Source organism: Siniperca chuatsi, linkage group LG15 (assembly GCF_020085105.1).
Source record: "Siniperca chuatsi isolate FFG_IHB_CAS linkage group LG15, ASM2008510v1, whole genome shotgun sequence".
NCBI lineage: Eukaryota > Metazoa > Chordata > Actinopteri > Centrarchiformes > Sinipercidae > Siniperca > Siniperca chuatsi.
In genome coordinates this window covers 27,097,774-27,124,428 of record NC_058056.1, presented here as the reverse complement: position 1 = coordinate 27,124,428, position 26,655 = coordinate 27,097,774, and the positions used below count along the sequence as shown (strand labels likewise).

Here is a 26,655-nt window from a genome sequence, read left to right as displayed (position 1 = left end):
TGTCCCACGGTCCAATAAATAAATAAATCATCTAAAAATGGGCCGGAGCATCAGCCATTAAAGATAGTCTATTTTATTGTTGATAGTCAATGTGATCGTCAAACGGCACAACAGCAGTGCTTTATAGAAAATGTCTTCATGAGGTGCAACCGAGCCCCCTTTGGGTGACAGTCCAAAGACCAAAACCTGCGTAGACTACCCAGTGTTCACCTTCGTACACTGAAGCCAAGCCCTTTTAGGACCATGTTAAACTTGAGGAGCAGAGTTTCAGACCTGGGTCCCATAATCATATATGAGTCAAACAGGATTTTCTTGGGTCAATGCTTCAGTTTGAGAGGATATCAAAGAGCTTGTGAGTAGTTGTGTTGCAGCAGCGAGGCTCACAGCTGAGCTTTGTGTCTGAGCAGGAGAACAGAGCTCCTCTCTGATCACAGCCAACAGAGGTTATCATCAGTCTGTCTGCAGGCACAGAGGCCTGAGTGTTTCTCTGATGGAGCAGAAGGGCTGGAACAGAATACACGTCCATTTCAAAACAGCCATTTTTCTGCTTTGTTATTCCTGTCGAGAGAGGAGGGAAGCTCCAGCTCCATCACTTCAGTTTAAGTTGTCTTTTCTGTTTGGAAAAACAAAGTTGTAGCCTTATTCACACAGAAAAAAACAGCAGGTCGGGTCAAACTGGTGTCAGCTTTCTCATTAACCTCGAGTAAAAAAATACTCTGAAATGATGGCTTATAAAAGGAAGGAAAAAAAAAAAATCACCAGAGAAACGGGACGAATAAATAAATATATATCACTTCCTGTTTTGACACACTGCAACGGGCAAATGACGACGGGAAGGAGGACAAAGAGGGAGGAGAAAAGAGGACAGGGCCCTGAGGTAACACGACAGCTGTCACACTGAATCTGAAAGACTGCCAACACACACACACACACACACTGAGCTCACCAGAAATACTCTCAAGGAAATAAAAAGATAGGAGGGGAGGCAGTGAGGAAAGAGATATAAACAACAGGAAATGCATGGGTAAATAAAAAGGAGGACAGAAAAGGAGGGAAGGGACAGAGAAGCAAGGAGACAAAATGTGGAAAGAAAGAAGATATTAAAAAGGACACATAAAGAGGAGGAGAAAGAATTAAAGAGGAGGAAGGACGGACGAGAAGAAGAGGAAAGAGGAGGAGAAGCTGTTGTTTAATGAAGTGTATTAATGAACAATGAGCAAATGCTGCTTCAGCCCAAACTGTTAATGAGGCTGAACCACAGTGACCTCTGAATCCCAAATGAAAGTCACTGTAACTGCTCCCCAATTCATTTAAATCTTCAGCTATTTCCATAAAAATATATCCAGCTTATTTGGTGGAAGTAACCGGTAGCCAGCAGCCGACCATCCCCTCTTACTGACAGAGGAGCTAATTGGCTGTAATGGTGCTTTTCACACACAGATATGATCGAGCTGCAGCGAGAAGGACCATAGGACGCATGTGCAGAGTCTAAACAGAAATATACAACCTGACAAAGGCGCCTACGGCAAGTCATGAGGGGCTAACTTACAGGGAATAACTCAAGAGTTAACTTAAGATGTCTGAGAATAGCAGGTTTACATGATGGCTGCACATGTAGAGTCGACCTAAAGAACAGCAACTCTGCAGCTGTTTTCTGGCACGATTTATCAGGCATGTATTATAATAAAATTTTACAAAGTAAAAGTAAAATACACCAAATGGCTGAATGGAGCCAGAAACACAAATTACATCATCAGCAGGTGTTTTTTTTTTTTTTTGTTAAGGGTTAGTCGATTAAACCCTGGCAGCCTTTTCTCAGTTTTCACTCCCTTTATTTACAGGCATATAACAGAGTCACACCAAGTCACACCTTAAATCAAATATTTTCATATTTATATAAATGTTCTTTGCAATGTGTTTTATGATGACTGTTATGAAGGCCACAAGCCAAAACGTGTTGTTCCCACATTAAACTTGTTCTTTATGCTACAAGTGTTATGCGGATGAGTCGCTTCGAAAGGCTATGCAAAGTCTGAAAAAACTTTGTATAGTTGCATTCACATCTTTGCATGCATGACCACATGTTTTCAACACATCACAAATGTGTGTCAGTATTCCAGGGATATAAGACCGATGTTGAAGGAACATTTTGCACCTTACTTCTGTCAAAAAAATAAATAGATATTTGTCACTTCTACTTATTTTCCTTTCGGGAAACGCATGTTTTGAGTTTTGCCTCTAGATTTCCAATCAAGGTCTGGGTGGAAACAGGGACTCTAATGGAGTCTGTGAGTTAGCTCTGGCTTTTATCATGAGCACAGTATTTATTAACCTTTATTTCTTTAGATTTTGTCAAATATGCACCATGAAAAGTCGTGATGCATTAGCACTGGCAGTTCCTGTTTGTAACCCTGCATGTAAACACAGTTATCACTGGATTACACCTCTAAACATGATGATTACTGGGAAAGATAGTTATAAGGAGCTCTTTTTAATTTGGTTTCTAAATGGATTTATGGATTATTATCTTTAACCGACATTCAAGAATCTGCTATCACTGTAAAAAACAAGTTGAACTGATTCCAGCAGTGTGCGCAGGACGTCTGCATGTTCCACTCTGACTGATTTAGGACACTGAGAAGGTGGTGTATCATTTGTTGTTATATGCAAAATAATAAGAAAGGTATATTTTTCCTTTAGGATCCCAACTATTATTTAAAGCATACCATTATTATATAAAGGTAACGGTCTCTCAGTTTGGAGAAAGTCTCTTTATGTTTAGGCTATTCACAAGTTGACTGAGACGCCTATTTATTTGAACCATGATGACACAAAGTGATTTACTAGAATAAAAGACAAAAGGGGGAAATAATGTAATCAATAATGAATGAGAGACTGAAAAAACAAACCACCTCGTCTCAGTCCAGTCTCCATATTTCACCGCCTGGCTGTAAAATGACTGACACTTCTGACCGTGTGCTAGTGATTTCTGCCTGTGGTGACTTTATTTATTCTAACAGCCATCTTGGCAGCTCACCAGCCCCCATGTGCAGGTTCGACTGCATGTGTTTCTCTTTAAGCACTTCTGCTGCGTGGTCAGATTTGGAATCAGTTTTCTCTGAGGCTCGAAATTTATTGCACACATCACACAAACGCTGCTCGATTGGTAACATGTTTTCCAAGGAACTCCTGAGTTCTTAAACATTCATGGGAAAATAATTTAGAATCACGATCTGTGAAAATAATGAGAACCACCGGCCTCTGTGCTTTGAAACACCACTTACACATGTGCTCCTTCTTCAGGTTTTTAGGTAGCTGAATATGTATTTATGAGGTTGTGTATCAGTGCAGGTGTGTGTTTGAGAGTTTTACCTTGATCAAACTGTTTCTGGATGTTGTCCTGGTCCGTCTTGTTCCCACTGACACGATACAGGCCTTCTGTCGTCAGACCTGCAAAAAACAAAACAACCTTCAGTTCAGTTCATGTGGAATATAAGCAGCGTTACACAAAAAGAGAGAGTTAAGTGCTGAATTTAAACAGATGGGCCAACAGGAGCAGTGTAATTGTTTTCAGCTAATGTGGCTTTCTGTAACCACATACTGAGATTTTTTGAATTAAGGCTTAAAACTTTCATGCCATAAATTCCACACGTTTCTCAGAGGTTTCTCTTGCTGGGCTTTAACAGCACTGTTTATCATGACTAATTTTGCCTTTTTGTCAATAGATTCTTGATAATTTCTGGTTTCCAGTGCAGTTGCAACCTGTCAAAGGATGATTAAAACTTGCTTTGGGATCAGTGTATTTTGAGTGTCACAGCGGAAAGGTTGAGGAGCATTGGACCCGGCCGCCAGCTGATGAAAACATGAATACATAAATTAACATAAATTATACTAAAACATGCTTACTTTTCTAAGGCTCAGGCCCTGGGTCGAGTTATTGATCAAAAGGAACAGCACCGTTGCCATCGACATCACAATCATTCAATAGTAGAGAAAAGTAGAGAGCGAATCTTTATGCAGCTCTAAATTATAAGCTTTTAATTATCCATGAAAGGTAAAGCATACAGCAGAAAAAAGAGAAGGTAGTTAAGTGAGAAGGTAAAGATGGAGGAAAACCAGCTGCCACTGTCATTATTCAAATGAATATATTACATATTTCATAATCTTAGTATTAAAGTCAGTCTTTCCATCCTATCTCATCTCTCTTTTGATGATTGCAAGCGTGTGACTGCATTTTATTAAGTTCAAGTTGGAGCTCTTCGTCTCTCTCACTGTACCGTAACTGCACTGTCATTTGTATTCCTCTGTTTATCTTGTTGTATTCCTTTTTATTATTATTGCCATGTGTTGCTTTTATATCTTGTCTTAATTCATTTTCATGGAATTTGAACTGGATTTGTCTGTAACCACTGATGAGTAATTGCCTTTTTGTTTGCTGAAGCCATAAATATTTATTCTTATTTTTTTCTATGTGGTAATATGTCTGGACTCTGTTAAAAAATGTTGTAAATTTTGTATCGTGAGTCAGGTTAAGCTCTCTAAGCCTCAGCCTACACCTTTTCTGTCTTTGCTTTAATCTGTTTTTGACATTTGCTCATTATTTTGTCCGTTTAAGCGCTCAGGTGCATTTTGCTGTTTTCAGTTTTAAATTATTGAATTAAATTCTTTTTGGCAGGTCTACCAAATACGATGACATAAATGACACTGGAATCTGGTCCAAAACATAGCAGTGCTTTACCTCAACGACATAAAAGTTTCTCCAGCGCGTGTGGTCACCAAAGATTCCTCCTTTTGAGGCCATTAATATCCACAGAAACGCAACAACGATGACAGATAAAAAGTTAATAAACAAGTTAGTTATTTTGTGTTCGAGCCTTCAGCTGGTCTGAGAGCAGCTTTTGTTAGTGTCTCCGACCATAAATATCACAGCCAGCTGGCACCTGGCAGCTGATCTCAGACCAGCACATATGGAGACAGAGTGTCTTAATTAGGGCTTAAATGTGTGCTCTGACTGCAGGGATGAACACACACACACACAAAATCCATACAGGTTGTAGTTCTGCTCTGTCACTGCTGCAAGGTCATCCACGCTGCAGTATACATGCCTCTGTGTGTGTGTGTGTGTGTGTGTGTGTGTGTGTGTGTGTGTGTTGTGTCCCTGCAGAGGCAGTTAAGCAGAGACAGTATAGTGTAAATTCTGCTTTAATGGATTCAAGTAAATCGTGTCAAGTGAGAGCAACTGTGTGAGTGTGTGTGTGTGTGTGTGTGTGTTCATTGGCATTTGGGTGTTTATCTGTGCCTGTGTGCGTGTGTTTTTGAACATGTATGTATGTGTGTGTGTTGACTCAGGTGTGTAACAGAACACTTTGTCTTAGCTCTTAAGTTAGCAGAAAACTGAGGAAGGCAGCGTTTTTGCTAAATTACCTCAGTCTAATCAGCAACCCACTCGACCCAATTTGTGTATGTACGTGTGTGTGTGTGTGTGTGTGTGTGTGTGTGTGTGTGTGTGTGTGTGTGCACGCTCTGGCAGTGCCTCACAGAGTCAGCAGAATAAATAAGCTCAAAAAACAAAGTGGGTGGAAAGCCTTAAATATGTTCAGTTGTTATATATTCAATATGTTTACTATATTTGTGAGGTCCGACTTGCATCTCCACAGTTAACCCAAAGCTTTGACCTTCAGCCTGATGACACAATGACATCAGATAAATTACATGGCGGAGCAACGCCTTGTTCAAATGTTCAGACTCATTTCAGGCCTCTGAGTCACGGTCATGTAACTTAAACTCTGTTTGTTCCCGATCTGTTTCTTCACACTTAGCATACATTAACTTGGAAATGACGCTTCAGAGTTTCATGTTTCGCAGAAAACTGAACATTTAGACGTCGACCACAAACCACAAAAGCATCCAGCCAGAAGCTGATTCCTGAAGTGGAATTTTAATGGTTAGGATCACACAATGAGCTGAAAATGGCTCATACTGAAATATGAGCTGGGCAGTTTTTTTCTGTAGTATTTAGTAAGTTTAGACAAACATTTCCATTTATACTATTATTAGAAATAAAATTTACGACGACAAGAGGACAGAAGCAGCGCGACCAGAAATGACCCTGCTGTTTATTCTGGCATCATGTTGGCTAAAATGTTGGTGACATTCTCAATAAACACGCATGCAAACACAGCGGGCAATATTATACAATAACCTCGATAATTTATGCTGACCTCGATAAGTCGATGAAGTCATTATCGTGACAGGCCTAATGACAAATATTATACCTTCACTGTCTTTTCATTTGAATTTCCATAAATTCACAATAAAGATGTCAGTTACCATCTATTATTAGATATTTTGTAAGGCAGTATGAACCTGTGTGTATCAATATCAAATGAAATACACTGCGACTACCCTGAATATGTAGCATATGAACCTGAGAATAAAGTGTAATCTCTAATCTAATGAACTATTCTGAAGCATTAGATGAAAACAGTTCAATGTTGTAAGAATTATTCTAATGCAATGGGCCCTTTAACCTCGTGCCAAATTCCTACTTCTTGGAAAACAGCTCATTTCCAGTGGTGATGTCACACTGCACTAGTGGGAGAAAGTGTGTAACTGAAACTGTGTGAAATGCATACTTCTATCTGTTCTATCAAATCAAATTACCCTTTTCTCCATAACTAGCAGCCCATTGTTTAAAGCTTAAGATCGACCCCTGGCTGACCTGACTCAATGGGAAATACATCACATTAATGAAGCCATGTTCTTTTTATTGGAAAAGCACAAGTTGATCTATAAAAATCAGCTGATAACTATCGTAAACAAACCATTTCTGTTTATTTTTCAACTGAATCCTATTTCCTGTAGTGTTTACCAGCTGATGAGGTAAAAGTTACTTCACACAGGCAGTTCATTTTTACTGTTCTTCCATGTGTCCTGAATGCAGCATCACTCATTCACCTCTGACCTCAAAATGACCCCTCCTACGACAAAATGTCACCAACCCTGTACATCTCTCTGTCCTTGTGAGGACATCTGATTCTCAACAGGATGTAACACACACACACACACACACACACACACACACACACACACACACACACACACACACACACAGCGGACCTGAGGGGAAGGAAGTTAACAGTGGAGCTCATGTTTGCATGTGGGGATCTGATAAGACTCGTCCTGCTGTGATATGATCTAATGTCCTGATGCACACACACATTTACTGTATCACAGTTCCTCTCATCATTCTCTCTCTCTGTTTCTATCTTATCTCAAAGCCTCTCCCTCTACCTGCCTCTCTGCCCATTGGACAGTTGCCTAAGTTATTTTATTTCCGTGACAACCATCTGCTGTGGGAGGGGACAGGAAGACAGTTCAATAAGTGAAAGTCAATCATCTGCTATATTTAATTCTTATTTTACCAGGCAGGGACACACACTCTTTCACCCCCTTTCGAAAGTCATCACTGACAAATTGATAAATGGTGCAACTCCTCAGTTTGAGGCCTGTTTCATCGAGCAATTTCAAGCTCTACCTGCAGATAAAAGCTTTATAAAACTTTATGATGTGGATGATGATAATCCTGCATTACTGTGATCAAAATAAATGATGATTATATTGATTATTTTTATTGACTATTTTAACAAACAATGTGATCGGGTGTTTCTCGTGATCATGAAGTTTATTTTTCGGTGCCGCAAAATCAACAACAATATTTTCTGACCTGTAGATTAAACGTTCCAACACAAAGTTGATGTGTTCAATAGTGGAACAAAGATGCATAAAAATGTCTGACTACTTTCTATAAAAAAAATAAAAAATAAGTAACTCCTACATTGTTCAACACATACAGTGACATAACTGCAAACACTGTTCCTGCCCTGAGGAAAAGATCCAAACACACACACACAAAAAAAAAAGCCTCTGCTGTTGTTTAGGGATTCATTCAAAGAGATTTGAAAAATAAAAGCGGAACTGTGCCGTTTCTGTCAGACCTACATCTGCATCAGTGTGTATGGTGACCCTTGACCGTGTTCACTCTTCCTTATAAATAGACAAACTGGGCACAAATGTTAAACATGTTATTCCCATTAAGATAATGACTTTAAGGTGTTGACATGACAGGCTCGACAGTACTGAGATAATCAGATTAAAGATAAAGCAGCTGAACACGTAAACAGTCTCTGTGTTTACACGCTGGTGTTGTGAACAGTACAACTGCGAATTATTTTCAGAACAGCCACAGACTGTCTACTTCCACACAGGAACAGGAAACCATTTACAACAAGATCTAAGAATTATCAAGTCAACGCTGTTTTATTCAATACATCACATGTTAACCTGCCATTGTATTTTGTTAGTCCACACTGTGTAGTTACATGGTGCTGAGTCTTTGATGTTTTGTGCTGTATTTTCTATTGTGTCATTTGGGGTTGGGTATCGAAGATCTTACTTCTTAGCACTGAGTATCAAACACTCTCAAGTATCAATAAATGGCATCGAATTCTTACACTTTTTATTCATTGTTCAGATATTTCCTTATATAAATTTAGGAAAGTCTTAACTAGTTCTTTATTTAAAGGAAAAGCAATTTTCTATATTTTTCTTATTGTCAACAAATCCCATGAAAAGACCCAAACCAACAATGAATGGATCCCGCCAATACAAAGCCTGATACATCTTCTTCCTTTGTGCCACAGAGCTCCATTGTTGTCCAAAAACTGTTAAAACACATCAATAAGCCGCACTGTTGCACTGGGTGACATGTTCCTTCATCACCACGAACACACACACTGTAGTTCAATCTGATTCAGTCCCACACACACCGTCCTGCTGCCCCAAACACTCACTACAGCACCACATGTGGATTAATCCGCCGCTGAAAATAGTCCCCAAAAAAAGCACTATTTCCTCCTGTTACTACAGCGAGCAGCTGTTTCAGGAAAAAAAAATTTTTTTAAATGAAACAATATATTTGTGAGGGGTTTTTAAGGATTTCTTCACGTCTTCACTGTGAAGAAGTGGGCTTGGAGCTGACAGGGTAGGGAAGTCAGAAAGCACTGAGAGACGGAAAAAAACATTGTTTTGGTAGAGAAAAGGGTTAAAACATGTTTACATTACCCACATTTTCATATGGAAAAAGGTCATGGAACCAAAACTCAGGGATGCAAGCTATACCCAGCCTTATAGTCAATATATACTGTCTGCAAATTGGGCTGCTGACAGATGGTGCTCAGGGTCACAGGTGAAACAATTGTGTTTATTGACTTTTGACCGAACTGTCCGTTTAATATTCTGAACATAAGCTTTATCCTGGATGAGGTTTTGGATCTGGATTTAAATAAACCAAAGGGTACAGATTTTTTAAAATCTGCCTGTACATATGGCAACAGTCTGGTGTTCTGTGTTTGTTACTGCTGTGTTAAGTTTGTTCATCCTGAACCCACAGAAACACACACACACACACACACACTAACCAGTGTTGGTTAAACCCGACAGTAGGATCTGCTGCTTCCGCTTCATATCAGCAGATCCCTGCCCGCACGCTCCAGTTTCACATATCCAGGACATTAAGGTCTTATCCCGCTCATTATAAATGGGATATGACATGCTAACATGCACTCACTCCTATAAGGAAGATGAATGTGAAGGTAAAAGCGCTTGTTTTCCCGGAGGAGACTAAACACAGCCTTTCCCACAATCTTCAGGCTGAGAAATGAGCTGAGCTTTCGGGTCTGGAAGTCATTGTGCTGCCGATACTCTCCTCCAGAGAGTGTGTGTGTGTGTGTGTGTGTGTGTGTGTGTGTGTGTGTGTGTGCGCGTAGAGTGCAGCAACTAATGACCTAAGGTGAGCACTTTCTTTGTCTTTTTTTCCTCACACACACACACACACACACACACACACACACAGAGTTGTGGTCTGGTGGAGTCATCAGTTTCTCCGTTGGTGTGTTAATTTAATGACCGGCCCTCCACACAACCATGGGTCAATATAAATCAATACAAAGGCTAGAAGGGGAGTGTGTGTGTGTGTGCGCGAGTATGATTTAATATCTGGGCACCTTGGGTAACGAGATCCATACCCACACACACACACACACACACAGTCTCAGCAGACAACAGACCCACAGCTGCAGTCTGCTTTCAGACCGAGATCTTTACATTAGGGAGTTCGCCACTGCACAAATCACAATTTCATCAAATGTACAGTTTTGGTTTGTGTCTGTACTAAATGAAAACGGTGTGTCTGGTTCTCTAAACTGCTCTCAGAGGCCGACAGCAGTTCCTCTGCAGTGGTGTTGTCACAAAAACCTAAAAACACGGCTAAAGAGGGAAGTAAGCTACAGAGGAAGCTTCGCCAGATGACATCTCATGTTACTGTACTGTAATTTCAGAGGCACACCAGCTCAAACACTCAGTCTATAAGACCACCAATGGAAATACCAAGCAACCCTCAGGACATCAGAGACGCATTACACACATCAAGATCAGGATGCGAGAACAGCTGTATAACGTCTTCTGTATCTGTGGAGGAGCTCTGCCAAGTCTGAGAAAATAATCGGAGTCATATCATCAGGGTTATCTTGGCTCTGAGACTACAAAATCCTAACAGCACGCCTGCGTTAGAAACTGCGTGTGAGCCTGGGATTTAAAAGTCGGGCCTAATCTGGCAGGGAGGGTCTAGAAAAGTGATTGCATTGGGTTGCACCACTGTGAGAATTGAAGGATGCAGTGTTTTTGATATCTTGGCCTCTGGTGCATCAATTTTAACCCTTCTTTTATAATCTGCCTCTTCTGAATCCCCTTTAAACTTTATGAAGTGCAATACTAAATCACTCGATTGCCCCTTACATGATGCAAAAATAAGCATGTCATCTGGTAAGCACCTGGCTTTAAGTCTGACAAAAAAAAACAACAACACGTATTTACTTTACTTTCGTATTTAAATTCCAATGAGCTCCACACAGTGTGCTATACAGATTTTGAATTTGGGAAAAAGTGAGCACTGGTATCGGACCAGAACTCAGTATTGGCTGATATTCAAAAGTGAGGAACTGGAATTGGGAGAGAAAAAGTTGGATCGGTGCATGTTTACTAGAAACGCTCCAAAAAAATTTTTTTTTTTACAAATCTCAAGGGAAATAATCTGAAAATGTAATATTTAGTTGATACAAAATTACTAAAATGACTATAATGAAAATGAATCAAGTTAACAATTAATCAACACTAAATGCAAGACCAAATACTGGATCAAATGTCACAACAGGAAGCTTTCAAATTGCTATTTAAAGATATTATTAACAGACCAAGAACAAAAACTATTCAAGTCAAATCACGTCAATTTTATTTCTATAGTCCTGTATCACAAATAGAAGAAACAATGGAAGAAACGACCTACACAGCGCATTATCTCATAGGACCTGTTTTGTGATGATTCGAAACGCAGCTCAGCTGTGAGGAAATTATAACACCAGTATTTAAGTCAGGCAGCATAAATGTTATTGCTGAAAAGACAAAAGAAAAAGAAAGAGAGGCGCTGAAGGCAGACGGCTGTGTGGCTGATATAGGGCAGGATCTTTCTTGTGTAAATGTCTCATTTACATCTTGTCTACCTGAAACTAGCAAAAACAGAGCAGCTTGGGTTTGTGGCAAATAATCTGCTACACATGTATTTGTTTTAATAAATAACAACACATTGATATTTGATCATTTGTCACGATTTACTGCTTCCACAAAATTTGGAATCTTAGTCAAAGTAATTAGATTTTTGCTTTTCAATTGCAAAGACGCCTAAACACGACTGAGTTGTTGCATGAACTTCTCATGAGGTGAGTAAATACAAGAATAAAGAAATGAACAAATCCTATTTTGGTCCACCACCTTGTTCTCGTGTTTAAAAAACAAATAAAACAAAACTTCAATAATAATAATAATAATAATACTTACCACTGTGTCACAATATACCAAACCACACACACTGACCTCCCCACAGTCCAACTTCCCAGTCTGAGCTGTTGTGATCTCAGTGTGTGTGTGTGTGTGTGTGTGTGTGTGTGTGTGTGTTGACAGTAGGACAGATGTCCAGCTTTCAGGAAGCGACAGGAGCAGCCGACAACACACCCACACACACAAATTTCTAATGTAATAGAGACAGATGGGCCAGTATTATAAATAGAGCCGTCAAGCCGCAGATACCTAGCTACTGCTCTATTTACTTACAGACACACACACACACACACACACACACACACACACGTGTCCTGTTTTGTTTTAATTTCTCTGATTATTTCTCTGTACCTCCAGCAGAATGTGATAAATGATGATGACGCCTCATAAATTATATAACACAAACACCCATCTGCAAAGAACTACGTCACCTATTTTTTTGATTGCAGATGCCAAGTTTCTACAGGTGGCGCTCTTTTCTTTCTTTTTCTGTCCAGCCACAACACAAACCAACAACCAAGTTTTCTCTGCAAAATGTTTATAACAGCAAACTAAAATATTATTAACATATATTTTATATATATATATGGAATACATTTGATTATACTGTGTTTTGAGTTGGAAATAGTTTAGAATTTACTGGTTTGTAGTGAAAAATGGAGATTCAACTTTTTTACATATTGATGGGCTTAGATTAAAGAGTGTGTTCGCTAAAAAAATTTGGTTGTAATATTGTACGTTTTGTATTTATGGTCGCTTTTTTTCCTCTTGTAAATTTCTGTATCCAAAATGGTATTCACATGACCAGTGATGGAGGAAGTATTCAGATCCTTTACGTAAGTAAAAGTACCAATACCACACTGTGAAAATACTCCATTAGAAGTAAAAGTCCTGCAGTGAAAATGTTACTTCTGTATTCCTACGCATGAGCCCAACTGCGCCGCGCACTGTATTACGCCGCCGATCAGCTGATCAGCTCACTTCACGTTTCTAAAGATTTCAAAGATGGTGCATGCTTGTGTTTTTCCAGGCTGTGCCGCTGTAACTCTGATCCAAACAGCTGATCTGCGGCCTTTTTTAATGTGGTTAAAATATGTTTTTTGCTGCTCCCGCCCACAGCAGTGCATTGCTTAGCTTCCCTGCCAGGACTGATGGTTGTTGAGCTGACCGCTGTCTCCTGTACAGCCTCACTTTATATATATATATATATATATATATATTTATTTATTATACCCCCAAATATTCCTTTAACAAGTCAGTTCTACAACACGTCACTTCTTAGCTGTCTAATTCTGTTATACACACACAAAATTGAACACAGTCACACAAACACACCCCATGCATTTATTTTTGGTAAGGGCTAAGTGACGACACAGGGGAGAAGAGGGTGGAGAGAGGAGATAATGATGAGACGGAGAGGATGGAGGGAGAGTAAAGAAAAGAGAAGAGAGGAGTAGGAGAGTAGGAGAAAGACGAGAGGTTGGAGGGAGAGGGGCATAAGAGGATAGAGGAAAAGAAAGAAGGAAAGACTTAAAGAAAGGATTAAAAAAGGAGACAGAGTAGAGGAGAGGCAGGAGAGAGAGAGTCAGCACCTTGTGTTGTACAACATGGCCGACTAAACGTCCTCCAGAGACCTTCATTAAAGCCACCGCATCATCAGAAACACACACAACTACTGCTGCTGAGAGTGTGTGTGTGTGTGTGTGTGTGTTAAGCCTGCAGCAAGGTGCGTGTTGAGGTCAGTGGCTCTCAGAAGAGCGACAGACTGACATGTCTGTAACAGCAGGATTTCAAAATCCTCTCAACACTTTTCCATTTACAGCTACTGTCCAGCTGTTAAAGGACTATTCCACTTTTCCTTCTCATTTTTTTTTTTACTCTCTGAGACCCTTTAATGGCATTTCTAACTGTTTTTAAATCAGTATTTTACCTCTCAGTCTCATTTAGACCTGAAAGCAGTCCATCACTGTGCCTTAAAAGCTGACAATTTTTGAAATTCAACCCATTATGGATTGGTTTCTGTGGTTATGTATGTAAGGCCATAATCACAACCCAATTAGAAATGACAAGTTGCAGTCATAAGCCATACACATTGTTTATCTGTAACCATTTACAAACAACATGCGAAACGCACATGTATCCTAATGCGACAAAAGCTAGAAACACTCACCAAACAGGGAGGAAAATCAGGACATGAGCAGAAACTCCAGTCACACTGAGGCTTAAAAAGCTAAAAATAAAGACAGACTCTCACCCACTGCTGATCCCATTGGGACCAAACTTGGGGAAACGATAATTCAAAGCATTCAAAATGACACTGATCAGCGAGAACTGCAGTTACAGCTGAAAACAAGGTGACATTTCACTCCTGATTGGCTGAGACGTGGATGACATTACTAGTGAGCCGGGACATTTTTACTGCCGCCTTGTTAACAGCGAGAAACAGCGGAGAAGTGTGGAGTTAAAGGCCGTCGGAGTTTATTTTAATATTTCAATTTCAGCTGAATGTCAAGAAAGGGATACATGTGAGAGCAGGTCTACCTGTCAACATTTTCTGTCCTCAAAAACTTTTTTGGGCTTTTTCGAAACAGACTGGACCGAACTTGTCAAAAGGTTCACCATACACCAGATATATAAACTCTTACTGAATAACTTTAGCTGGTATGCCAAAATCCATCAGTATCATACATCATCATCAACAGTTACATTTAAAATTCCTGCTTACACGACTAAAGACGTGATTGATTTAGGTTACCTTCATCAAAACGTTGTGTTTGGAGTCATTCATTTAAATGAACTGGGGTGCATTCAGATGGTAAAGCCTGCGTTTTCAAGCAGCTGATGGCTCTGTGTGGTTCAAAATTCTCATTGGGAGTCATATTTGGGTTAGGGTGACATGAAATACTTCTCAATTCAATATCTTTTACCAAAGTTGGGTTAAGAGAAACATGGCAATTTCATATTCAGCTATGGAAAATACTTAAAATACTCTGATTGGATATTAAGTGTCCATTAAAATGTTATACTGGAACGTCTCAAGCATATTTCTGGTCAATCGTACTGGTTGGATGTGCACATTTTTCACCTTTTTTGCTTTGAAGGGTCGGTTCACCAACACTGTAAAGACTAAACAGGTTTTTCAGGACATACTGTCAACAGTTTTCATAGGGACTATTACTTCAGCTGCAAGTAGCTCCAACAAAAACACAGTGCGTTCTGTGGATAATCCGTATGTAACCGCGACACAGATTCTGTAAAGAGATGTTGTCATTACTCAATGCTGTAAGCACCACAATCTCAATTCAATTCAAATGTCTTGGGGTGGAGATAGAAATCAAATAAAACCAAAACTATATGCAAAAGAAGAGCCAAGTGAGAAAATACATTTGTTTTTTCTCATTTGAGTGATCTAACTCTTCTTACAGCCAAGATTATCAGTTTTTGTTTTTTGCTCTTTGGTAAGTGGCCAACGATGTAATCCAAGGTGTCCCAATTAAAAAGAAATAATGGAGTTGGCAGAGAGAAGGACACTCTGATTTGTCTTACGCTCCACTTTATATATCTTCTTCTTATTGAAGTCCTTGCAAAAACGCTCATTTTCTCTGCCGCTTGCTTGATATTCACTTTGCCTGCTGGTTTGTTTTCAGCACACTCACATGTTCGCTGGCGGCATCATGGCGGACATGAGAGAGAGATAAAAAAATAAAAAAAAGAGAGAGAAGGGCAACATAAGGGCTTTTCAAGGCAAACTAATGGAAGACTGGACTGCTCAAATACAGCCACAGGACACACTCTCCCTGTCAAACACACACACACACACACACACACACACACACACACACACACACACACACACACACCACATTTACACACAAGCCCCATTACACCAGATGACTGACTGCCTTAGAGCTAGGTGGCATGGCACTAGCCTCTCTCTCACCCTTTTTCCTCTTTCTCTCTGCACAGCCTGCCCTCAAGACACACATTTGTAGCATGCTAGTTCATCTTAAAACCACACACACACACTCACTCAAACACCATCCATCCTGAGCATGATGTAGCCCCCAGCCTGGCTCAAACTGGCCCCCTAATACTCTGCTGCACACACACACACACAAGCCAGGGGCCATAACCAATTGCCTTAATCTAATCCTCGCATTGGCCCGCTCACTTTAAGTAATATAAAGAGAGAAGGAAAACGGTGTGCATCCACACAGGCGTTTTTTTAGGTTGGTTTCATAAAGATCTACGTCCACAATGAAATGTCTAAACAACAGAAAAAACAGCTAAATCTCTTCTTCTTCTTCTTTCTCTTTCATTCAGCAAACAAAGAAAATGAGGAGTGGACTGACAGTCTGGTTACTCTGCCGAGTCTCAGCTGCTTAAACCCCCTCCTGCTCTCTTTGTTTAAATACAGCTAGGGCCGCATCTGATGATTATCATCCTTCTCGATTAATCAATTGACTGTTTGGTTTACGAAAATGTCACAAAACCCAAAGAAAATCCATTTAATATCCTATAATACAACAGCAAATCTTCCCTATGAGGCAAAGTCATCTATTTCTACCATTTTTGTTGTTTAAAAATGTTTTTTTTTTAAATATCGATTGTCAAAACATTTGCCAACATTTGTTTAATTTTCTGTAGATTGATAACTCAAAGAACTGAATAATTGCTTCAACACTAAATACAGCTAAAGTTACCATTTAGTTGTTGTCAGTTGCATATTCTTCTGTTTCTGTTGTGACAACTGAACGAGTACAAAACAATGACTTCATCGCGGCTCACAGCTGGTACTTGTCTATCAGGCGATGGGAAACTCTTGCTGCTGCACAGATATATCAATCAAGTCGCTCTTTTATGATCATAAACTAGTTTGAAAAAAATAAACATAAATACGGGTTAACGACAACAGCTGACGACAGAAAGTTGTCCCGTTAAATTTGCTCCCGAACGTGTCTGACGAGGCTCATGTCATCATTCTCCAAGTGCTCTGTTTTCTCACCTGAACAAGAGACCAGCATTTTCACATTCATCCAGTCTGGACAAGCTCAATTTATGGGTTTGAAAAACAGCAGTGGAGTGTTTTTGTTGACTTATTGTGGACGATGTCACAGAGAGCCGGTCGTGGTTAGGATATTGCTGAAGCCAAAAACAGGCAATCACATTCAATTAAGTAAAGTACAAAGGCGGTACCGTGGCCATTTCTCTCTCTCTCTCTCTCTGGGGATGATCAGCACACAGAGAGAACAAACAAACCAAAAGAAATAGAGAGGGCGAGCGAGGAAGACAGAAAGAGCAAAGTTTGCCCAGAGGGAGGGGAGGGGGTGCCTGGATAAAAGAGTCCCTGCTTCACCTATTCACCAGGAAGAGAGAGAGAGAACGAAAGAGGGAGATGGGAGGGGGGGGGGTGGTTAATGGAGGAGTGGTTGCTCAAATATTCAGCCACAGGCACCACACACATTTTCCTATCTCTTAGTGTCTCTGAGTCGGTGACCAGGATATCCACAGGGAAGAGATTAAGACTATGGGCTAGGGAGCAGGATGTAATGCCGAATGTGTGTGTGTGTGTGTGTGTGTGTGTGTGTGTGCACGTGAAATGAAAGAAATGAGAATTAAAAACTGTGTATGTGCTTAAATTTTGAAGGAAAAACTGAACCGTAAACTGAATCAAGCTGAGAAATCTAAAATTAGGTTGTTAAGTTGTCTCTCTCACACACACACACACACACACACAGTGTATGTGTCTATGTGCTTACATCTTCTGTAACCACCAGCAACAACCAAGACGCAGCCTCACCTCTGTGAGACCATGCGTACCACAAACACATCCTGTCATGCACACACACACACACACACACACACACACACACACACACACACACACACACACACACACACACACACACACACACACACTATCGGCTCAGAAACCACAGGGAACATAAATAGCTCCCATCACCTCTCTGCCTCTCAGCTGGTGGTTTATTACATGTGGTTAAAACTCAACCCGACCATCAGCCCCCGAGCCTCCAGTTCATCTCTCTAACTGGGAATCAAAGAGCAGCCAGTGACTCATATACTTGGTAGTACTGGGACACATAGCTAAAGCTGTGACTGAGACTGAAAGCGGTTAGCTTCAGTTACTCGATCACTACTGTAAAAAAAGTTCAAAGGTTACATAAGCAGGCTTATCAGAAGAATTTATTTCCTCCAGACGAGCAGGAAGTTAATCAGTTGTGGACTGCTGTCATGTAAACAAAGCTGTACAAAACACCTGCTGGGGCTGAAATATCAGTTTCACTGAATGCATTCATGTGAGAAAATGAAATTCACCAGTGACCCAGAAGTAATCGTAAAAAGGTCAAGATTTTGTACTCAGTTACTTCCTGGTTCAGTGACTAACAACTCAAAAGAAGAGCAAACGTATGTGAGAGAAAGTAAAGAAAATAACGAACAAAAAATATCCAAAATAACAAAAAATAAATATTAGTTGGAATAAAGTGTAAATAAAGCTGGAAAATGTACTTAATCACACAGGATAAACATTTAACAGAAAACACTGGACACACCAGAAAATACTAGTCTTGGGTATAAAAATGCAGCATTCACATTAACAAAGGACAACAGAAAACATGCCTGTGTCACAGTATCTAAAGGAGACTTGTGCTTTGACCAATGACATGGATTGACGAACCATAATTTCGCTTATGGTACAGCTGTTCGTAGTGACTCTCAGGTTCCTCCATCTAGAGTAGCTTAAATGTCAGACCATTTTAATATGCATTTGAAAACAGTGTCCAGATGAAAGTGCTTTTTTTGTCTTGGACTTCCACATATGGTTTTCCATCTGCAGGTTAATATTTGGCATTCAAAAGTGCCTTTTGTCTTGGTTCAATATGGCTGCAGGTTGTTTGAGCATCCTTTGCTTGTAATATTTCAAACTGATCTGCTGACACGCCTGTCTTCAACAAACAATGAGTTAGCATCACTAATGTGAATCACTAATGTGTTAGAGATGGCTGCTCTTCCTGTAGCTACTTCATAATTATGGCCTTCCAGTGTTTCCTCTGTAGAAAGCCTTTAACGTGAGGCAGCAGAGAGTGTTTGCATTAACAATAGATTAACAGAAGCAGACTTCAGTACAGCACCAAAAGCACAGAAGATGAGAGCACACGAGTCATGTTGCCTGATCACTGATGGCGACTGGTGGGCAGGTGATCGAGGTTAGTCGGCTGCACATGCACTAATCTCTATGGTAGTGGAAACACTGTGCATATTAACCATTTTCACAGTGTTGTACACTGCTTTATTTTGAATGAGAATAAGGCTCGAATTAAGTTCAGACAATGTGGAAGCATGTGACTGAATGTTGCATGAAAGCAGATTTTAGGGAAGCTTTTACAAAACATACCAATATGAGCAAAATTAGCTTGGTGACTTCCTAATGTCTGTATCAGCACATTTTCGGTTCTCTGTGGCCAATGGAGTTTGTTAGCCAACAAAGAAAAAGCTTACCTAGTGCCAGCCACTGAACTGTGAGGACTTGCTGTATTTCTTTGTCTTATGTGATTGTAAACTGAATATCTTTGAGTATTGAACAGTTGGTTGTACAAAACAAGCAATATTAAGATGTCACCTTGAGCTTTAGGAAACAGTGATGGACATTTCTCACAATTGTCTGACATTTTATAGCCAAACAATTAATTGAGTAATCAAAAAAATAACCTGCAGATTAATGCAGATGAAAATAATCGTTAGCTGCAGCCCTAGTCAACATGTCTTCTGCTGTTCAGTCTATTGATTTTTGCCTGTTTGCAACTCTTGTGTATCTTATTTGTCTTATGAAAGCCATTTACAAAGAGAGTGTGAGTTGTTTTTCTTCCCAGACAGACAGTGACACCAGAAGGCCACAGGTCAGGCAGTTAGACCAGTCCCATCGGGCTGCTGGGAGCACTGGCCATTGAACAGGAAGCTCTGTCAGTGTGTTTCCATTGGACATGACGTCAGTCCAGCTGCGAGCAGGAAAACAACACACACTTGATCACATCACAACACAAACACACTTTCATAGAAATTGGAGTGTAGAGAATGGGCGGCATGCCAACCGCAAATCAATTTTCAACTTGAACTCTCACTTTGGCTGATTTCTACTCTCTTCTGCTGGAGCACAGAGAGCTGGAGGCAGAGATATAATAAAGAGAAGTGGAGAGAATGATTGACAGGGAAGGGTAGAAGAACACAGTATTTTAAAATTATTTCTCATCTCCTGTCACTTGTGTTTTCGTAGCCTCTTATATCATTCTGAACTCTCTGTCCAACCTCTGGGTCCACTGAATGACTACATTCTTCAAGTGCATACTCAAAAATGTACAAAAAAAATCTATGAATTATTTTTATAAAACCTATTTCACTCCAGTGAAAATCCCTCTATTCCGCTACAAAGTCAGGAGTGGTGATCTGACTTCAAAGCAGGCTGAAAATAGCCAATAATCAGCTTTGTATGAAGTCTGGTTGACATGGCTACTGAATAATTCTCCAGCAGAGCTCAGAGTGAAAGTTAAAAACCAGCTCGCGGGGGTTTCCCTGAACTTTCCAGAGCCGTACCAGCAGGGCATCTGCAAAAACTGGCATTGTTACAACAGATTGAGGAAATTTACATGTGCAAAACAATGTCACTGACACAAGAAATTAGATATTCATGCTGATAGTGATGTCTATTATGAGTACCGACCATTAAAACTAAAAAGGTATTCTAAAGGGTATATAATGGGTATATATAAAGGGTATATAACTTTTCAAATTTTCATACTTAATTTACATACTTTTTAAATGTTTTGTTTAAGCAATATGTTCTTTGGAATTGAATGGCAGTAAAACATCTCTCAAATAAATGCAAACTGATTTATTAATAGACAAACATGGTGGGAATGCAAGCAGTGTCATAAATCTCTACATTGATAGGAACATTTATTTTAAAATCATCTCAATCTGTCTTTTAATTTGAGCACTCTTTTAGTTTTTAATGCCAGTTTAGCATCTCTAAAGTAAAATAACACTTGCTCTGTACTGTTAAGATTACCAAATGTTTAATTCAGCCCAGTTATCAGGGGTTTGATTAAGAAATGATTACACAACAGGAAATGCGGGGGAAATTAAAAACTAAAATAATAAATTACATAAACTGACATAAAATTGCATTCAAAATGGGTTTTTTTTTTAATAAAAAGAGCAATTCTTGCGTAAGCAAACTTTGTTTGAATACTTGTTTTATTCAGTCAAATAGCCGATGGACGTTCTTTTGAAAATCCTCCCTCCATCCATCCATCCCTCCTCACATTATACAAAGTGCCAGGGAAGATAACAACCAATGGGACTTCCAAATGCATCAACATCAAAAAGCCATTTAATCATTGCTCTGCCTCTCTCTCTCTCTCCCCTTTCTCCAACCTTCGTGCCAAATACCATTTCATGTCTCTGGGGAACAGGAAACATTTAATAAAACTTCTCTAATCGAGTTCGGCAGCAGAGAGCTGTGTGGCCTCGCTCATACAGTCGCAGCCGTCTGCTCGTCATCTGAAAGACTCCGCTTCTTCTCTGAGACCCAGTTCATCAAAAGGTTTTATTCTCAGAAGCCAAACTGATGTTCTGAGGGCTTTTATACAAGCAGCTCGGACAAAAATCGACCCTATTGTTCTGTTTACGTTTTGGCTTCAGGCCCAGAGGTTGCCAAAAATAATGTTTCAAGGACTGTTAGGGATATTTCATTCACTGGACATTCTAACAAATGTGCAATTAAAGCAGAGGCTCACATATACTAGATTAAAATATATGCAGCCTGAACTGGTGCAGACTGGAGCCTGGGGCGCGTGTGCTTTAGCCATTTTAAAATACCAAGATGTCAGCAATTTTGGGTGAACAAAGAGCATTTTGGAAGAAGAAAATAAGTGAGCCAGCGCCTCACTTACACTGCTTTGCATACCCTTTTCACCTATTTTTTAAAAGTATTTTACTATGAAGACAAATGGAACAAGAGAATAACTGTTTTCCATCTGGTGAAACACACAGATGTTGTTTTATTTGTTTAAAAAAGTACATATTTTAAAAAGCTGGCTTGTGCAGTGATGCGGTTACGCCACACTGCTACTGTGCAGCTAAAAAGGCAACATGGTTGGCATATAAAATATGAAGAATTTGCATAAATACCCAGCATCAGTGAGCACTCAAAGTTAATTATTCACTCCTGTGCTGTATATTAATAAAATGGTTTTAGGATGACTGTTCAAATCAAAAGGTTTAAATGGTGGAACTATCTTTATACTTCATCATTTTAATCCAGGCTGTAGTAAGTACCGGGGAGCACCTATGACGAATGCACATGTGTGCACACACAAGGTTAAGTGTGGCTCGCTTCGAAGGTTATGTAACCGCTGTTCCTACAGTGGCAAGGTTACATACATTAGTCAACTATGTTAGACAAATGACTGACTTTATGAATAGTTTCATCATGTTGAGAATATTTCGCGACAGTCACCCAACCATCTAGCTAAGTAGTATTAGGCGATACCACGGCTTTAGTAGATTGTAATTAGCGTGGCATAGGCTAGGCTATGAAAACGAAGTTTTTATTGTTGTTTAACAACATCATCGGAAAACTTTTAGCTTTTTAGCTGTTCCAAAAAATTTAAGGATGTTTTGCTGCCTTTTCATCTTTATTAGTTAACGTTAGCTAGCCATAGACTGGAGAAAAAATTATTCAATTCATTGTGCTGTTTAAAAGCTACCGGCAGCTACTGGCAACTTTTAAGGTGGAATGTTTTCTTGCATGTTACTCAATGCATGAGTTGACATCATGAATCAATCAACACACCTTAAATGTCGATATGACAGCTTTGACCATTACATTTGGGGGTTTTTTTGGCTCTCTTGCATGACATACACTTTAGTGATGGTTGGATCTTCAAGCGAATAAAAAATGTACATGAATTTCAACCAGATTATGGGAACTGTGAATATTCTATTTCCTCACAGTCGTTCCGGTGCGCACCGGCAGCACAAAGATAATCAGTGTGATAATCTGGCTAACTTTTACCCTCATCAGCCATTTGGAACATCAGGAGACACTAAAACTCTCTTTTAAAACCTGACGACTGAAATTATTTTATGGTTAACAGCTCAGAGAGCAGTTCAACAAACACTTGAGCAGCAAGAGCAAGCAGGACGTGCCTGCATCTCCCTCTAGGACAGTTGGACCGTGTGACTTTTTGTTAACAGGGACGTCTCCTGTAACCACCGAGCCGCTCTGCCACCTGAGACTCTGCCAGAGGACACTTAACACGCTGAGTTTCGCCTCAATAAAGCAGCCATTTTTCAACAGCTACTACTGCTGTCTGAATATCTGAGAGTTCGCTATACATACAGAGAAAGGTTGCTGAGTGCCTGGGCAGGAAACTTGTGAGAAGTAACTCATGTCACCATCTCTCCACTTACTATTCATTCATCTCATCTCTCTTTATAAAAAAATCCTTTTACCTTCTTCTTCGGCTCTTCTTCGCTTTCATTTCTTTTCTACAGCACTTCTCTCTCAGGAGTATTATCGGGTCTCTGCGGCTCTGACCCTGTGCCTCCTTAATATTGGATTCTAGTAGAAATTGAAGTTTTTGCTGCCGTTGACCTCTCTGTAAGTCGTTCCGGATAACAGTGAGAGCTTAATGCTGAAAATACAGAGTAGAGATTTGTGCTCGACCTTGTATAGTTGGGTAAAACCGTGGCCGTCTAAAAGCCTGATCCCCTGACTGCTGCATTTTCGAGAAATGTAAGTTCACGACCTATCAATGTGCTGTAAAGGCCACACACACACGGAGAGATATCCAAGGCAGAGGCACGCTTAGTCCTTTAGATACAATCATTCTGACTCTGATTTATAAACACCAACTCGCTTAAGCTGACACACATTCAGGTACATGTATATTCAGTTTCCCTAAGAAAATGCAAGGAAATGCATGATCATGTATGTGTATATGTGAGGCTGACAACGTACTGATGTCACTCATCACCTTGATCAAGGATATCCCGATCATCCATAGCGTTTCGCCCCTGACTGCATCCCTACCTGAAGAGGTATTTTTGACAGATGGTGTACAGACCGGGCTTTATATACAGATCCATCAAAAATGCCTGAATGTTTTAGTCAACGCATTCATGCGAGCAAATGAAATTCACCAGTGACCCGGATGTAATTGTAAAGTTCAAGATTTTGTACTTTCTGGTTCAGCGGAAAAAACTTGACGGCAGAGAGAACTTGTTTGTCCAAAGCAAATAAATTAATTATGCAGCAACAACTCAAAAGTTTGGAAGTCGGAATAACTAGTGGTTCAACTTAACCAGTGTTTTTTTTTTTTGGTCACTTAACACTTTTATTAACAACATCCTGATCACCCACAGTGTTTTGCTCCTGACTGCATCCCGATCTAATGGGGCATTTTTAACAGCTGGTGTACTCGTATCAAACTAACAAAGGATCGGGAACGGATCGGGCTTTACATGGACTAACCATCAATTCATCACAAACATGCCTGGATCGGTTCGGGATGTGTCTACTTTAAACAGCTGACATAGCACGTCCTTTTACACCACACATTTGTTCCTGGGTGACAATGAAAGAAATGATTATGCCAAACATACAGACTATTAACCTCTTCTGCCCTGTCACTGTCATCTGGCTATTTTCCAACTTTACTTCACCAGCCTTTACTCAGTTCCTTCCATGTTAGTTATTTGCTTCAATTAATTTACAAGGTTTTATAATCCTAGATTGTTTGAAGAAGTGCTTACGTGCGTTCATGTACGTTCCTGTGTCCTCAATATCTAACCACCGATCCATGAGTATAATAAGAGGAATGCAAGCACACAAGGATGGTAGATGGATAAAAAGATCCTAAAAGCTCATCTCTCAGCTGAAGAAGAATCAGATAGTAAGCCAGGCTTCACATAAAAATGGGAAGCCTCGAGATTCACTTCTGAAATAATGTGTTAACTGTGAATAGAGCTGTAATCTGCCGTGCAGAGACACAGCTAGAAATACTTTAAAAAAAACGCAGCGTGATGTGAATCACATTACCGCCCTGTAATGTAATGATGTGTCTTGCTTTCATCAGACAACTGCAGAAGAGTTTTCTCCACGACGACATACTTAAGTTGGAATCACCTTGGCAGACTAATTCAAGGACAATGTCTTTAGGTTTTTGTTAATACAATTCAGAGTAGACTTACATTTGTCATTTGTCTGAAGCAAGACAATAACACACAATATTTTGGATGTCTTTGCTTAAATTTGCGCTCAGACACACCGCAGAGGCATGTTGATCAATTTGGGTGCTCAGTTATAATTTAAAAAAGGTGCTGTCAAGGCCTCACATTCTTTTTCAGAAACCTTGAAGGCTTTGGTTCATTTTTCATAAAATATACAAACCTTGAAGGGTTTGCAAGGCCCTTGGGAAGCCTGTCGTTAGTTGTATTATAATTAGAATGTGACTGGAACGCACTAAAAATGATAACAAGTAGAGGAACAGAGACGCAGCGAGCACAGAACAAACATCATCCTTATTTAATGCCGGCATTTTATCTCAGTTTCTTTAACAGTTCTTTGTCGCTGCACACTTAACACAAAACACAGATGTACACTTTATTAGCAGATTCCTGGAAAATGTCGTGTTGAGTTTTCACCATTAAACCCCAGGAAAGTATGAGATCTGCATTAAATCTACCAGGTTGGAAGGAGCTGACGTACAAACCACATGACACAGTCTTATCACTTACACAAAACCACCAAATAAAGGTCACACACAGAATCACAGTTTCACGTCTTCACACTTCTTCATCATATTTACAGCCACGCTCCGTCTCACACACACACACACACACACACACATATAGTCACAGTTTTTCGTCTGACACTTTCTGGTCTGAAACCAAAGGCACCACAAACAGCTATCATCGCCTCTCTGCCTTTGTGCCTCTTGGCTGGCAGCTTTTTACATGTGGTTAAACTAAATCAACCAGCAGTCTGGCCTCCCGGAGATTACCGCTCCTCGCTGCAACCCAAAAAAATTAAACAGGGACCATACTGGGGCTGCGACTAAGGTTCATTTTTATGGTGGATCTATTTTATATTTTTCTGTAGAGGAGAAACAATTAGTTGATGAATCCATTAGTCTATCAACAAAAGATTCATCTGGAACGATTTTAATAACAGATTAAGATATTGTTTAAGAAAAAAAGCCAAATATTTAGTGGTTTAAGTTTCTCAAATGTGTCTATTTGCTGTCTTCTATGGTGGTAAATTAAATGTCTTTGGGTTTTGGAGAGTCAAAACAAGTAATTTCAATATGTCACCTTTGGCTCTGGGAAATAGTGAGGTGCATTTTTCACTATTTTCTGACAAATCATAGACCAAACAATTAATCAAGAAATAATGGGAATATTCATTAATAATGAAAATACTCATTATTTGCTCTGTTTTTCTGAATAATCAATTAATCGTTTAGTCTGTAAAATGTCCAGAGCTGGAAAAAAGAGCCAGAGCCCAAGGTGACATCTTCAAATTGCTAGTTTTGTCCAAAACCAAAATATATTTCATTTAAAATGAAATAGAACAGAATCAGTAAATCTTCAAATTTGTAACAGAACTAGAGAATAATTGGCATT

At 39.7% G+C, this 26,655-nt stretch overlaps 1 protein-coding gene across 6 annotated transcripts in view; it reads right to left on the bottom strand.

The window, feature by feature from the left end:
- arhgap5 (Rho GTPase activating protein 5) overlaps window positions 1-26,655 on the bottom strand; it is a 53,874-nt gene that overhangs the window by 12,015 nt on the left and 15,204 nt on the right. For all 6 annotated transcript variants that reach the window (XM_044167628.1, XM_044167632.1, XM_044167629.1 and 3 more), the window contains exon 4: window positions 3,373-3,450. In XM_044167628.1, the coding sequence (XP_044023563.1) occupies window positions 3,373-3,450 (78 nt within the window). The remainder of the gene's footprint in view (window positions 1-3,372; window positions 3,451-26,655) is intronic.